The sequence below is a fragment of the Varroa jacobsoni genome, unplaced genomic scaffold (assembly GCF_002532875.2).
Source record: "Varroa jacobsoni isolate VJ856 unplaced genomic scaffold, vjacob_1.0 scaffold_1243, whole genome shotgun sequence".
In the NCBI taxonomy this organism is placed as follows: domain Eukaryota; kingdom Metazoa; phylum Arthropoda; class Arachnida; order Mesostigmata; family Varroidae; genus Varroa; species Varroa jacobsoni.
Genome location: NW_019214145.1, coordinates 59747 through 76967, shown reverse-complemented (window position 1 = coordinate 76967; position 17221 = coordinate 59747). Strand labels below are relative to the sequence as shown.

At 38.7% G+C, this 17221-nt stretch overlaps 1 protein-coding gene across 1 annotated transcript in view; it reads right to left on the bottom strand.

Moving 5' to 3' along the window:
• Positions 1-8731: 8731 nt before the first annotated feature.
• The window catches only part of LOC111267938 (potassium voltage-gated channel protein Shaw), a 25024-nt gene continuing 16534 nt past the window's right edge, over positions 8732-17221 (bottom strand). Inside the window, exon 3 of the mRNA XM_022846555.2 lies at positions 8732-11788. Within this exon, the coding sequence (XP_022702290.1) occupies positions 11703-11788 (86 nt within the window). The 3' untranslated portion in view covers positions 8732-11702. The remainder of the gene's footprint in view (positions 11789-17221) is intronic.

Here is a 17221-nt window from a genome sequence, read left to right as displayed (position 1 = left end):
GTTCAAATCAGAAAAACCAAGACCCAGTTGAAAAATCTAATCTTAATCATTCTTCTCACTCAAACGAGCTTCAATATAGTGTTCACATTATCTCAGCATAATTGCTTAGCAGCAGAACAGTTACAAACAGAGGGGCTATTTTCTTTGTAATCGCAGGAGTCTTCATTAGATCCGCTGCCTTAAAATTAAACCTACCATAATGTCCTGTGCTTCTACGCAGATGATCTTGCGGTTACGGTCACTCGGACGGCTACACACCGTCTGTGATCTAGAAAGTTGTATAAATCTGACACTGAATGAGACCTCCACAAAAGAAAACAAAGTGGCTCCTGTCAAGTTTGAGACCGTCCTGATAATAGATAGCAAAGGGTGCCTTAGACCTGTCAAATGTCCTAGCTTGCACATTTCCTAATATAGCCGGACCGCGTGAAGGAACAAGAAAATTCCTTATAGCAGTCATCGACCCTACTGTTCTTTTTGGAGTCTTAGTCTGGATCAAACCTGCAGCTGTTGAAAATCTACATAAAAAACTATCAGGAAACTCAACAAACCCTTTCGCTAAAGGTATCTTAAAGAGAGAGGACAGTCAACAAAAATGCAACTTTGATTCTAGCGAGAGTAATCTCATGAGATTTCAAAGCGAAGGAAAGACGGATAGCACAGGAAAACTTCACAGGAGAGATAAGCGGCGATTTTAATTAAAGAACAGCAACGACAACTGGCCGTTTCACAATCCCACTTACAAGAAACTAGACTCAGAGCCATTATTATCGATATTAAGATTTAGATAACAATACCCCAGAACGAGCTCTTTGTTCTTGACCCAAGGTCTAACTCGACACGTTCAGTTTCAAATATACCTATTCGAAATACAAACCTTTTGGAACTATGTGTCTTCTAATTAACTCGGACAGAGTATTACGCCTTTTACACACTACCAGCGTGTTCACGTAAGAAATATACGTATTAAGAGTATCAGTCAGTGAGTCTAAAGGCTTTGCTGACAGATGAATTCAAAAGGTTTGCGCGGTACACCTGCTAAAAAAATGTTGATGTGTTCGTCGACCAAATAACTAGAGATCAAATAGAGCTAATGAAGATAAGACGAATTAGGTTTACAAGTGCGGAAGATGATATCACTGTATTGGCCTCACAAGGTAAGTTAATAGCAATTTTGCGTGCCACAGTGGACCTACCTGTCTAAAATGGTGTCCTACAGTTGTTAGTACAATCAAAAAGATCTGGGCAGGCCCGAAATAATATATAACGGAAAAATTGTTAGTAAGTGGTGTTCCCAATGGGATCAGGTCTAAGCGTCGGAGTCGAGTTACACACTCGGCCCAGATTAGGTAGATTTGACTCTGGTGGTGTTTGGTCGTGCATGAACTACATTACTCAAGCTTTTCAAAAATTTAGGTGCAAATAAGGATGACAAGCGAAACTAAGCAAAAAACCCACAACAGACGCAAACGGCTCGACAACACCAAGCGCCATACTCACGGGGAGATCTCATAAGGGAAGCGGGAGCCTTCTACAGCTTAATCATACCAGAGTGACTCGACCCAGTTAAAAGTGCCTCAGATTAGTTTCACTCAGGTTAATCGCAATTGAAGTTCAACCTGCTCAAAGTATAATAAAAGATAGTGCAGTCCAATAGCTGACCAATCAAATAAATGCATCTAGACATTTCACGCACTATCAAGCTCGATCGAACCAAATATCTGCACGCAGTTTTTCTCCTGTGAGAGCTGTTTCCACTTGTTTCCTTATGACAGCGCATATGACGATACTGTGATTAAAGAAGCATTTTTAAAGTGCTGTGAGGAAGACACTTACTACAGCTAGTGTTTGGTCTCCCCACCTTTGGCTGCAATTATTATTGCAACTCGGTTAGGTATGCTGCAAATGCGCCTTTATACTATCCTCGTTATGCCCGGGTCCTTGACCCACACTTAAAGCACTATATGCTTGAGTTGTGGGACGTTCGTGATCTCTTATCTGGCCTTAACTTGCCTTTTGACGTAGTGCCACATGTTTTTCATATGATTTAAGTTGCGTAAATTTCCAGGTTACAGCAGAATCCCAACACCATGGGCGATAAACGCTTCAGAGACACGCTGTGCCATGTGACATGGCAGCTTCCACTGACATGAGAATTAATCGACGAAATCTGGAGCTCTTGCTCTTGTAGATGGAAATCCCGGACAAACATTTAAGCAAAGCCCGGATGCTTGGGCTACTGAATCACACAGGACAAGTGGAATCTTTTACCAGAACGCCGGTACACGCGTTGAGCCTTACTATTCAAAATCTCGACGTGTAATTCATTTGAAAAGCACACTGTTTCCTAACCCATCATTCAACTTGAATTTGCCTAGTCCATTTGAGACGCGCATTTTGTCATCAATATTTGTATCGATACCGTTATAAATCGATCTTTTTTTAAAACCGGTTAGAATGATCCTGTCTGCTCGCTACGTTGCGCACTACTTTCGATGTTTCCTGTTTTTTTATGAGAGAGAAATTATATTCTTCGCCTTGTAGACTACATTGACAACTGCTCTTTTCAATAATTCAGTTACTTAGCAATTTCTCTTCGTAATCGCTTTTCTTGCATGTCTGATTATCAGAGTCCGCGCGTTTTTCGTGAAGTCTTTTTGTAATCCCATAAATATTTTGCGTTTAATTACAAAAGCATGATACTTATTGAAATTTACTTCAAAGTAATCTGTGGTACCAAAAATGTTTTTGTCATTGAATAGATCAGAGCAACGATAACTGCTATATAACATCTCAAATCATTTATGTTTCTCCAAAAACAGAAAAGACGAAATTGGGTATCTGAACTGCGCGTAATGGCTTGAATATCTATACATGTACAGCCATTGAATTGCACGCCTCAGTAAAGCCTTGCTTTTCACAGTAAAAGAAAATGCTTCTTCAGTGACAGTCGTCACATATACTATCATTAGGAAGCAAGGGGAGGCAGCTTTCGCACAAAAAACCACATGTAGATATTTTACTTATTTACTTCAGATCGCAAAGGTTCCTCGATCACATTTTCGAGTATGTGAAATTTCTAGGTGGCCTTAACTAATGGAATAACTGTACCTACAAAAGAGCGGCCCCGATACTAGTAAGTTAGCCTAACATGGCACTGATGAATGAGAAAAAGAATTGGGTAACAAGTAGCTAAAGGAGGATTCGCCTTATAATAAACCACACCCATCCCATTACCTCAAAAAGGACTTGAGAAGGGTTTGCATGGATAGAATTGATTGATATAGGTAGTCTTGCTAGACTCCTTCCAACTGCTTAAGAGGTGACTTTGACAGTTTCTGGATGTCAATCGATTCGCGAGTATTTCAATGGAATTATATTGGCAAAGCTCCATTACTCAGCTTTTGTTTGATAATTTCTTGTATATCTAGGTACGATTTGCCCAGTAAAGGACTAAGTCTCACAAACTATATTGTAGTGTTACTTAATACTACTAGTTGTATCTACTCTTTCTCTAACTAAATGACTGATTTATTTGGGAATGACTACAGTTGTATATATCATGTTTTCTCCACTATAAAACACTCAAAGTGCATTATGGACTACGTGGGTTATCATCACAATCAAATCAAATTACAGTTATTCGCTTTGGCCGGTGGTAGTCAAAAACGCCCCATCGATCTTTAAATGTCTTTGCTTCTAGTTTGTAAAATTAGTCGTAAGAGTTTCCCAATACGGCTAGGTAAGTTTTCGGACAGCAGTGGTCAGCCTGCTGGAAAAGCAATTCCAATGTTTTCTTGAGAAAAAAGCTTTAACAAGATCTAATTATTCAGGATTCTCCGCAATAATATTCCATCGAATAATACCTATCTCATACGTTGTAATCAGAGCTGTCGTGAAATCAAAAGAACTAAAGGCGTTTGCGAGAGGCAATTGATAAAACGATTTGATCGCTCATGCAACAGCAAGTTCTGCCATTGACGGAAATGGGACACTTTAAATACAGGAACCAATTAACATAAGCAAGAGGTAACCCACAAGGTTCAAGGGGTCAGTGGCTGCCGTCCTGCTTTCCCTACTGAACTTCATCATTTCCCTCTTGTCATGTTTACAGTCAGTCACAACTTTGTGACTGTCCTGTGGAGTAAATGCAGCAAGATCTAATATCTTGCTGCATTTACAACCAATCTGACCCGTGTATCATTAAATCGTATGCACGCAGAACGTCTTCGACTAATTTCCTCGATTCCATTATTGGATCAGGGATTATTTTAAGGAAGATGGAGAGCAAGAGTACGCTCAAACTGTTCCTCTAAACCAGGGCACTTGTCTGTGTGAAAAATGAGTGTTTGGCTACTCTGTGGTCGATGGCTATCCTATTTTGCCGAAGAATCGCAGCAGAAGTTGATGATGTCGTTAAGGGCTTCCATTTTTGCCAGCTTCAGCATAATCTTATCGCTGAGCGCTGAGTTGAAGGCACTTTTAAATCGACGGACACCACATATAGAAAATGATGCCGCGTGACCAGTACTCTTGAAGCCATCAGGGCTCTGCACATTGTTTCTGTGGAGCATTTCCTTTGGGATTTATGTTGCTCCTTTGGCATGTATGCTTTCCAAATTACGGTCAATTTTTTAGTCAGCGAGCCGGGAAGCATAACATACGCTTTTCTTCACAGTTACCCGTCATAATGACGGTGTAATTGAATCTCTCATTCTTTTAGAGGTTAGTATGATGCAGGTTATATGACGGCCAAAGGCAGGTTGTTGCATTCTAAGTTAAGATGAATATTGACTCATCGTAATCAAAACTTATGAGAGAATTTTTGAAGCAAAGCGTTTCACTTTTCGGAGACGAAAGTAAGCTCAACTTTCTTTTTAACATGAAGTTCACTTACTGTTGCAGTATGCATTACGTTTCCTTCTGTATTAACATCATCAACCACCACCCCATAACATTGCCTTTGTGGAACTCATACGCTTGTAGTTTAATGCACTTTCCCCCATTCTAATCTTATTTCACAAAGATGGTGCAATAATTTTTTGACATTCATAGCTCATTTTGTCATATGGCTAAACCAACCACATATTTCGAAAGCCTTTCAGGTATTGTCTAGTGAGATACGCAAACAATAAGAGTTCACAGCTCTGATCGCTCTTTCGCCATTGCTCAAGCATTACAGCAGAGTTGGTCCCCTTTGTACATGTATATATATATATATATCTATATATATAACCCATGTATACGCTGAGTATACCCATAATACGGTGGACATATGACAAGTATGTATCACTTTGACCGGCTGTTCGATGAACAGTACATGTAAAACATATAAAGACGATAACATAGCAGTACGGTCTCAGTTACATCAGGGCTCAGAAATAAGTATGGCAGCAGTCATTTTTAGGCAGCTTATATACTGAGATAGCTGCTATGAGCATGTGCGCCTTTCACAACGATGGCATTACAGCAAAGGTTATTCACATCAAATATTATAAATAGAACGGAGTTTTTTTTGTTACTATTTATCTGCTGTGCTATATGTGTTTTTACATACTCAGACTTACACATTTAGATGTGTTTATTTTGAATATCACTTCAATATATGAATGACACTTCGATATCTATGGCAGATTGGGTCGACTACTCTCATAAATGTGCGGTACGGTGGTGTGAAAATATCAGTTACATGATATGAAGTAAAATAACGAAAAAACTGATTCATTCATAGAACCACTCATCAAAAAATATACATATACGCCCTGTACATTATTGTCCGCTATATACACATGACCAGGTAGATACACCGCTCACCGGGTCGAATATCCAGGCGCTTTATGTAGAACGAATTTAGCAGAGTGAAGTGGTCAAATAGATACAGTTTAGTTTACACTTGATACTTTCCGTATTTCATAAAACGAAGCTTTTGTTTTTAATATACGTACTTCCTGTAGATTACATGATGATGCTGTTACCAGCCTTCATTTGCATAACCTTTTTTATCGTTTGGGGTCTCAATAGATGAAGATTAAGCTGCTACACCGAAGGCAAAGATTTGGCCATACAAATTAACGATATGGCTGTAATAGATAATAAATAATCTGAGCCAACAAATAGCAGGTGTTTGTGCTGGAATAGCTCCATCAGAGATCCTGTTCGTGCTATTCTTTAAAGTGCTACGATATTGCGGTAAAGTGATAAAAAATTAAGAAGTCATTATGCAAAGTCATTATGCAATAAGTTAACAATCAATCGCTTGATTTGTAACGAAAAGCACTTCACCTTCCCATTATTGCCCTTACAAATTTCCAAGCTTTGTTTTATAGGCTTAGCGGTTGGTAACCTGCCAGACATGATTAGAGCGCGGTTGTAGTGTGCCAAAAAGCATCCAGCTTCTACCAGTGCATTGACGATCTGGTGTGAGAGAAGTAAACTCGCCTGTATGTAGCGCCATCGGTCTCTATAGCGTTTGCGACAAATTAGATGAAGTAAGCAAGATCAAGAATTCCAACTACGCCCAGTATACGTCGGTCTTCATCATGCGTTTCAGCCAATTCGCATGTCGAATCTGATCTGATTTTTTCTCCATCCTGGTACATAGTAATTCCTCTCTTCTCTAACCCCATCAAATGAACCCACATTGGCTTGTTGTTTAAATATTCGAAGCCATTTGGCACTAACGATGTAACCTGGCTGAAACTGCGGCCATCGAGCACCCGAGCGCCGTTTGTGTTGCAACTACGTCTTGCAGAGGTGTTTTCTTCGCGGTTCCATTCTGCCAGTACATATTGAGCCCTGTCCGCATCGGTGGCCCTAAAAAAAGTGTGCTTACATTTTTGGACTTACAATATTGAAGTGAATGTTTAACTCTGTATATTTCAGGATGGGTCTCTAAAAGCATCAGCAACGACATTTTTAATATAATTTATTCCGTTTGCAGTTTCCACAGGCCTCACTTCCAGGAGTCTACAAAACGCTACATTTGACCATTTGACTGAGAATAGCAGTGTGTTGAGTGGATTGAGTCGATGACATCACTGCACGCGGAACTACTCAAACTTAGTCTTGCCTGAAACGCTCCCGTTAGACCTTAAGGCAAAGGAGAGATGAAGACTCTGAAAAGCGCGACCGAATAGAGGAGAAACAGGGTAGTAAACAGCAGCTCAAGCAGAATGGGCGATAATTTAAACAAACCTGAGGGCCCAAGTTAGACACTTTATGCCAGGTATCATCTAGCCTGAATCGTCTAAAGGGAATGGCCAACTACTTTTAATTCTTTTCACAGAACAGGACGACCCCCAACCATATCTACACAGGTTCGGTCTGGCCTTGTCTTAGATCGGCCTTTACTGCGACTAGAAAGTAAAGAATGTTACCATTCACACTCCACTGATGTGTCAACGATTAGGCGAACCTCACGGCAGAACAGAGATTCTGACAATACAAAGTCTCCCGATATGCCAAAGGAGCCTAAAAAGACTTGTCAGTTTGTATCGACTTGACAAGCAGATAACCCATTGGGGATTTGGTAGCCTCAGAGCTTTTTAGAGAAGAATATCGGTTACGTCGACTAAGAAGAGCCAAATTGGTGCAAACAGGCGATGCTACAATTAGACCAGCACATTTGGTAAGGTGAGAAATCCGGATGATGACTCAACCATTGGAACCGTCTCTTGTCGATTTATAATGTTGTTAGCTGAAAATCAGGGCCGAGAATGAAGTCTAAGAGGAGACATAGTTTTCGTGGGCGCAAGGGCTAACAATATTAGATATGTCTGTTCTGGGTGAGCCATTTAAGCCGTCACCACCTATTTAAAGATACTGTTTCCCCTGAATGCAAACTGTTAAATTATTTCAGCAACAAACGCGACCGCCTTTCAAAAGCGGTCGCGTTTGTTGTTTCTGACCCCTTACTGCCATTGTTAAAACTATTAGTTGCATCTGCTGATAGTTAAACCTCTTGGCTTTTCTACTGACCATCAAATTTTCACTTACGTAATGTGCAGATGGAATATTGGGAAGTACGATGTTTGTACCTAAAGTTGGTATTTGGAGTCCTTGCTGCTTCTTACCTGCAGACGGCGTTCTAGTTTGCAGCAAAAGTGTCGAACACAGGCTTCTCCGGACAGCGGGCCTTTTTCCGTTCGCTTTGACTACACAAGTTGTAAATTACTTAATTCGATCTACCCCCAATAACCATCATCCGGGTTTAACAGTTGCTTTCGAAAATGAACTGCATGGTTGTTGTTTCTTACAACTACGGTGTTGTCTCTGTGACGGCAGCTTCTCATCGTGTGTTTTAAGAATCTGTACTAAGGTCGCAGTTCTTTCAGTACTCAGTCCTTAATTCGCTAGCAGAAAGCATATGCCCCGAGCCATCATCGATCCTAGAAATATCTTGCTCGAATATGGTGAATGTGTTGTTTGAAGGCCTTTTGCTAATCAATAGTGAAAGCCAACCCTAGCAAAGCTCTAGATGCGCGTGTCGCGAAAGATATTCTAACCACTACTATTCTGTCCAGTTTCATAGTGGCTGAATAATGTATTACTGACTGGCAACGAAACCTATAACACACGCCGCTAGGCGGCGCTCCATGAATGGTGCTTTCAGGCAGGCGCTTCGAAATAACAACTATCCGTAAAGCTCTTCCTTTTACTACCTCACAATAAATAATATTACAGAATATGTATAATGTACAATTAATATTTAGAGTGAATGAAAAGGCAACGATAAGAAAAAAGACTACTCCTTTATTTGCTACGCAACCGTATTTTGGTAATAACCAGTGCTACTGATTAGCATTGCGACTTTAATAACTAAATAGCCTATACTTAAGCTCAAAATGTTCCGTTGGTGTACCTGCAGAAGGAATTTTATCCTATCGTTAATATGAACAAATTTTTATAAATTCCTGTCTTTATCCTTCCGTGATCTTATTATCACTATGATACACGAATATTGTTTTTCATTGCTAGAATTTGATACTTGCATTGTAATTTTAATATTCGTTAACACGCTTGGATTTTTCGTTTTCTCTGATTTATTATTTTTTTACTATATTCGCTCCTGATCCGTATATATCATTTTGTTTTCAGCCACTTTTTTACCGTCTTTTGCCCTGAAGTTTATTTAGTTGGTTCCTTTGGCGCTGCTGTAACTGGTTGTATGAGTGGTCTAGGCGCGGCTTTCTCTCGAGGACGACCTACGATTTGCCATGTTTCGCCTGGCCAGAGAAGCGATGATGCGTCTGCTAAGAGCTAACACCTCGATCTGCGATTGCTGGTTTGAGGTAGAAGAATGGTTTTTAAGGCGCGCAATCGTTCTTGCGCTGCAGCTGCTATGTTTTTCACGACAAGTGTGTATTATGTACGAGTCTGCAAAGTAATAACATTAATGTCGCGTGCACCTTGAGAGGAGCCGGCCCCGAATAATAAACATGTTTTGTGTTGTATTTGGTGAATTTTGACATTAACTGAGTCCGTATTGCGGTTTGTTGAATCACTGTAGTTTCCGGTGAGCGCATCGTTATACCGAAATGCGATCCGCTCCCTTATTGCATTGCTGGTTGGACCGGCCTTAGTGATCCTTAAACGAGTTGTTGATAAGGTGGGATATGCTGAGCATATAAATATTACGAATTATGTACTTCCTCAGTTTATTTCAACGGAATAAATGTTATAATGAGATGTCGTTTTTTTTTTGATAATGATCTTATCCCTATTATGTGAGCAGAGTTTGTATGCTTTTGGTTTTACCCGTTCTATGCAATGGCTAATTGTCTATTTATGTGAAGAATCCGCAAGCTATACTCAAGTGCATTATCTATCACTATAAGGTTTAATACCTTAATACCGTGATGATGCATTTTCGCGTTGTTTAATTTACGTCTTCTAAGGACTTTTAGCACAAGCATATGATCTGCCGTTCTGAAAAAGACTATAGTCTTCATCAAGTAATAATAGGGTTTGTGTGCGTTCATAGAATTTATCTATTGGTAAGAGGGCATCTGTCTATTCCATGGCTCGCCGTTCTAAGAGTGCCATACTCGCTCAGATCTTCGTTAAACTCCGTTGCTTTTACTATTCACGTATCAATTTTAATAGCGCGTTCAGTATTCCTGTTTGATTGATGATGGGGAAGTGCACTTGACATGTGTGACAAGCCAGCTCGTGGTTGAATATTCAAACTTTTTTGCTTTCCATCTTGAATCAGCCCGTGTGCGTGTTGCTCGGCCTTCCATACCCTTTGAAACAGACGCTATCCTTCTTCGCTATTTGCCCCAAACTATCTGACTTAAAATATTTTTTGCTGATCTAGGGCGGTGGACCATTTTCTAGCAACGATTAATTTGTTGCGTATTCTCTAATGAGTTAGAATTTGCTGAAGCCTTGCTTTTCTTGTTTGACCAACTCTGCGGAATGGCATTGGACAGTTTTAGCAGTCTTCTCCTTTGCCTGTTTTATAAGCGGGTCTGGAATTCTATTGTATTCACACTATTTTGTGTCGCATATTTCTAATCGAGGTTTTTATCGAGGTTTGATATCTGCCCGTAAGAAATCTCGACTCAACAGTCTAAAATCGGGTTAATGTTTCCAGGTATGTATTTCACTATTATATTGTACTTCATAAGTTTAAGGCCCATCTATCGAGGTTATTTGGGCAAAAGTCTAAAGTTTTGAAAATATGCTTTCCGATGGATTATAATCACCATGATTTACAGGGCCATAAGTGATTTCGTTATAGATGCTTATTTTAGTAATTGACTACAGAACGTCATTTAACGTTTTTTATGAAGAAATTTAACCAATCAAAATCAAACGGACGCAAAATTGTTCGACAATGTTTTTTTCGGTCCAGACGATAATTTAATCGTGGCGATGAAGTTTTGTTTGTGCTTAACTGACCACGTTGTATGCTTTCGATTGCCGCACCTTACATCGATAGGCCTCTTCAGAAATTTGAAGCATCAGACAGCATCAGTCGTTTCTGTTCGGACAATACCTTATAATAGGAATAAATGCTTCTGATGCCTATTGCGAATACGAAATCAACTTACATCTGGATCTATATTAATATCGCTTCCTCGATCGTTCGATGCCGTTTTCTCGCCTAACCTTTTTTGTGGTAGGCGGTTTTTTCTTTTCTTCTGTGATATAATAGGTACATTATTTCATATTGCAGTGAGCCCCACATTAAGTCGGTAAAGAGCGCGTTGTGGCCACTCTGTCTTGTTCAAAAGCTCCCGTAATCATGGCAAATCGTCCTTCCGCTTGAGATTCGAAGATGTGGTCATTTCCTCACAGGTCTTTAACCTCTTAAAATGACTGCGTAGCAACGAGCTGTCGTAGCCATTTTATTCAACTATCTCAGCTGTCTAAAAAGATACACATTTGACGAAAACGTTTAACTATTGATAGTACAACAGTAACACTTGTGTTATATACGTTTTACCGTAGTGATTCATAATAGGTTTAGTTAATAATAACTAAATACAGCTGAGCCTTATCATAACGGAAACAGTTAATCCCATTAAATCGTCGTGTTTTAGCGTTATTTCGTTTTTCGAACTGTGACTCTGCTGTATAATATGTGGCTGTGTTCGTCATCGATAGCCGTAGAACGGACATCAGCTATCTGTTCTCATAAACAAGCATACAACTGGTAGATCATCTGCAACTATTTGCAACAGGACGGAAGAAATCTATTCGTCGAGAGTTGACTTCAATTGCTGTGATCCCTTTTTACTCATCATATTGCCACCAAGACTTATTCGTCGTACAAAGTAGCCTAGAAACATAAAAATATTAACCGTTACTACGGATACGCGAGATCAATCTTCGTCGAATTAAAAAATAGTGGACGCGTTCTATGCCGTTCGATTAAGCTAAGTGCCGGCACTTCAATTAAAACTTTATCTCATGTTGTACCTAAATATAAACAAGAGTTACATCGAAACCTCTCACGTGTGCTAAAGGTGTTATATGTGGCGGCCATGATTATTCAATATAATTACCAGTTACAGTTTCAATTGCACACAAAAACGCTCACTAGTTATTTCCAAAATATCCCTTCCTTAAACCACAGATAACTTTTTTACCATTATTATTATTAGTTACCATTATCAAACGATTTTCAAACGAACGAGTGGCGCTCAAAGAGGTAACATTCCAAAAAAAATCCAGCGGAAGTAAGTTCTGTGACGGTTAAAAGCCAATAGTTACAAAAAGTCCAAAACGTGCAAAATGGAACAAAAGTTCTGAAAGAGGCTGGCCGTTGGAAGTTCTCTAGATGATTTAACTGGCAACTGATATTTTAAAATAACGTCAATTTATGTATAAAAGAAATACAGGTGTATCTGGCTTTTCAAACTATTGTGGTGATTTTTTAGCCTTTCTAAAATATAAACTCTATTGAGAATCGTCTAATTTCTCTCGTAAATATCTTACTTGGATTTTTTTAAAGTCACATGAAGACTGGCAATACCATAGACCGTCGATTTAGATGTGGGTGAGGTTCGCTTAATGCGTAATGGTCTATAGCTTATCTTCGCTCATACTTCAAAATCGACGCACTACAGTTGCTGGTGCCAGTTACTTGAATTTACCTCAATATGTCGTTTTACTACGTATTCAGGACAACTTTGTGAAATTATGGTTCCAACAGAACGGAGTTCCTGCGCGCTATTATTGTAATGTAGGAACATACCTTAATGAGAATCTTTCAAGCTGATGGATTAAATGAAGGTCTCCAAACATGAGACCAATAGAATTTTTCTTGTGGGAATACATTCAAAATGAAATCTCCGCCAGAAAAAAACTACGAGACTGAGAAATCTAAAACCCACAATTGAACTTGTGAATGTATAGCTCACCGTTACAGCAGTATATTTTCCAGGACAGTAATCACTTTGAACATTCGCAGTAAGGAGAAAATCTACATATCTTATGATTCTATAGATTCTTTTGCGGTTTAAATATTAAGTGTATGTATGAGGCCATGATCATTAAAACTACATACACATTCTTAGGCAATCCCATATATATGTGTGTCCAATCCAATGGGTTGGCGGTTGCATTTCTGATAGCAAACTGTAACAAGATCTCTTTTAGACTAACTAAAAAGCTTGGTTCTAGCTTTGTGGTATCGGATATGCAGATTATGTTAAAAACCCACAAGCTTATGTACTTCATGTTTGCACGGGGTAGCATCAGGGCAACGTTAAAACATTAAGTTTTTTTACTACGCAGGCTCAACTTGGCAAAATCCTTTAACTTGGCTTTATTAAAGATAACGGTACATTTGGCTATAATAAAGAATTAAGAACCAAGAAGAGGTGTAGGGCCGCCTCTTACACCGAAAGGTATTGGCAATCGCGAATCTTAACAATACAGACTTTGAAAGTTATTTTCAATCTATTGGTAGAACTAAAAAGGGAAAATGTTTATGTGTTGAACGATACTACGTGTGCAGGTCGGCCTAACGTAGATTTGTAGCATGGACAGTGCTAGAAAAAGCATGGAAAACTGATTGATTACAACTTAGCCAAACTGAGCGATGTCTTTATTGGATTTCATTGTGAGTTCCGGTTAGACTCATGGCAGATATGTGACTTGTAAGTTTGTCTAATGCAATGTCGCCAAATGTCGTGGTAATTGTTTTCAAATGTTTGTCAAAACCTAAAAAAGGGTGCTGCAGAAGTTGTATTCCGATTATACTTTAGAGAAAGCCAGGACGCAAGTAAACTCAATTGGCCCCTGACTTAAAATTACTTGCTAGTGCTCATTAAACTGAGTCTGAAAGTCGAGTATTGTTATTTGGAGTCTCGCTTCTTAAAATACAAAAAAAAACACCAATTTGTCGATGAAACCATATGAGAGGGCGACCTAAGAGCTTCAAGAAAAATGAGTAATATGCATGGTAAGCTATAAAATGACACAGTTATGTCACATACTTCGAGTAGGTTATATTAGATTAGATTTTGACCAATTGTTACTCAGAGAAACGATTTTTCATATTCAGGGAAGCTCTTTTCTGCATGCCGAAAGCTGGCACCTTTTCTAATTTTATTCCTAAAGGTTTTTTATTGGACACTTTGCGATCCTTAGCAGAGGTCGAAGGAGCGATTCATTGTTACGAAAATTTATTTTCATAGCTGTCACAAGTTAAATCTATCAGAAACTTTTTATATGTGTCATTTCATTGCAGAACCACTTAAGAACACAAACCTCGTCAACTGCGTGAATTCACAAGCTTGTTTTGGAATTTGTGCATTCAGAGCGATGCCCCTTTTCATACAAAAAGCAAATCATAAATATTTATCATATATAGCTCATCCGCTGGCTGCGCATTGATCATATCTTTGTATGCCTTGGCCTATCACTAACATGACTGGGCTGAAGGTACTTGAAATTGTAAATAATTCTCTTATCTGCTTTATACCTACTCTCTCTAGGAATTGATTTTTTAAATATGCCAGCTAAACAGCACACACTACAGCCCTGAAGATTGACAATGGGTCCATTTGACAATACCGCATACGAGGAATACAACCCACCCATAGACATACCGCAGATATTTCAAAAACAATTCAATCAACGATGGATTTAACCTGCACAAACAATTTCTGTAATTGTGTGTATGATAGTAATATCAAACTATCATGCACTGGTAGAGTTAAAAGTTATTAATCGACGGCTCAGTCGGCTACGTCCTACGTATCAAACATAGAAGAACATAGTCTACGGCCCCACCGTGTTTAAATAAGTGCCGTTAATTAGCTCCTCACTTCGAGAGAGACGTATGTCGCACCATGGTTAGGTGCACTTCATTCTAGCGTTACTGATTCGAGTAGGCAGTTAAAAGGCCTTTTACTTTGAAGACACCCTCAAAGTTGTCATCACAAGATGGCTACATTAAGTGGTCAAGACGTTGCTGTCTGTCTAGGTACTTTGGGTTAAACCAGCTACGAAAACTTTCTTTGGGTATCTTTGGATTTGGAACTTATTATAATATTACTTTAAACCAAAGTTTGCGGAAACGGCTAATTTAAGTGTCCATTAATCGAACTCTGGTCTATCGCTTCGTATGATTCATCCTTAACCATTTTTTAAAGGACCTCGGTTCAGTTGTACTATGCGGGCCAGACTTTACTGTTGAGATACTGGTCTGGTCCTGTGAAATATTTATATATGAAAACCTGGGCGCCAGTTACTGGAGCGTTGGTTCAGGGCCAATTCTAGCATTATTACAAGTCTTCGTCACTATCTAGGACAGCTGAACTGCACATCTATTTTTGATTACTGTTTTCCAAGTATCATTATCAAACTCCCAGTAAACTAAAGACATTTTCCACGACAGGACTCTTCAAAATCTCCACATCGTACTCACGCGTTTTGTACTCAGTAAGTGGTAATAGTAGGGAGTCAGTAAAGGAAATTGAGAAGTAAATGAGAAATTTATTTATAATCGCTGTGCAGCTAGCTTTGTAGTTTCAAGTCCTCATTAATTTGTGTCTGCCCATAGGTCGATACGGGTAATGAGTGAGTATTTGATACAAATGAGTAAACATTATAAATTATTATATCATTTATCAATTATTTTCTATAGTTCAAGAACCACGGCATCATGATGGATGTAGTACGAGTGATTACGAGAAGCTTAGTTGGTTGTGACATCACAATAGTTTCAAGGTGTTTATTTTCATTGCGTATTTCTTTCCACTCTCTTTATTAAGCATAGGTTGAAAGCTTTAATTAGAATTGATTTAGTGCGTATAAATCTTCACTTCGCTGGAACGACTTGAGATGACAGTCTCTGTTCTGGATGAGATCATGTAACAATTAACAACAACGATTTTTATCATGATTCTGTTTTATAACGATTACATGAAAATAGAAGAGACTGATCTTAGATGGTAAAACATGCCGCCAGTAAAGATATCGAGTGTCATTTCGACCTAAAATTCAATTTTATTTGAGTTATAGGTTTACCACATCACGCAAAGACGTTAAGTTATCATTAATGTGGGAAACAATCGCTTAGCGCGTGTGTCGTCGCACAGCATTGTGGCAAAATACCCGTACAACTTTATCTGGTTCATTCGCAGATTCATCTTTCAAAAAAAAAAAGACGATTGACAAACTTGAATATAGAAATGCTGCAATGTACAGCCGATGAAACGGATAGTGCATATAAGACACTGCGTATATTCATAAAAATTACTCAAATTAAGAGAAAATGGATCAAAGGGCTACACCGTATTAATCTATGTAATCAGTTACCATAACAATACGCCACATGGACATTAACACATTCATTTAACCTTAATATTCGTACGACAAATGTCCCTGACAATTGCGATTAGGTTTCTTTTTTCGCAATGCCGATGAGCATGAAAACATGTAATATCATGACTCATTTGTCAGATAATCCGTTGGCTTGTTTAACTTAATATTTACTTGTTAGTTCACAGCTAACGATTGCGGACTCCAGTCACTATTGCACCGTAATTTAACAGCACCAACTACTCCATTGAATGATTTACTTTAAGTGTGCTTCAACAGCTGTCTCCGGATACTTACTTGTTTATATATAATCTTGTGAAAGATTATAGATAATAGAAAACGTAAGAAGCTTAAGAAAATGTAGTATAGTATAGAAACACAGTTGACATTTATTTTTCTTGTGTAATAGTAGTAAGTTCATATAGTCCGTTACGATCATAATAGACCTGGTCACATACCATAAGTTAATTGAAAATATGGGTTTCTGCGCATTTCAGAGTCAAATTTTCTTATTAATTGGTTTCGTCTTTTCCAGCTTCGTTCTTTTGTTTTCAATACAAGAATATCGACCACATTATATATGAACATTTGCTACTCGAAATTATTTCGGAGACCCCACGCAGGGCGTAGTCTTTTTCGGTTTTTATTTTTTGCGATAGGTAGCAATATGTCTTCATCTGAGTCGTGCATTGCTAGCGTAATTCTGACTTATTTCATAAGCTGGAATTTTAATAATACAATAATACCACAAATTGTAATGATAACACCACTTAACTGCGTATGAACATTTTGCATTTTGGTAGTTCCTCAGATCCTATCCACGGGATCGTGACGGCTGTTTCTATAGCTCAGAAGCCAATGAGCTTTGTAATAATGGTGAGTATTAAATTGCCAAGTGTAGAACAAGCGAAACGACTGGTATGTCACCCACATATAT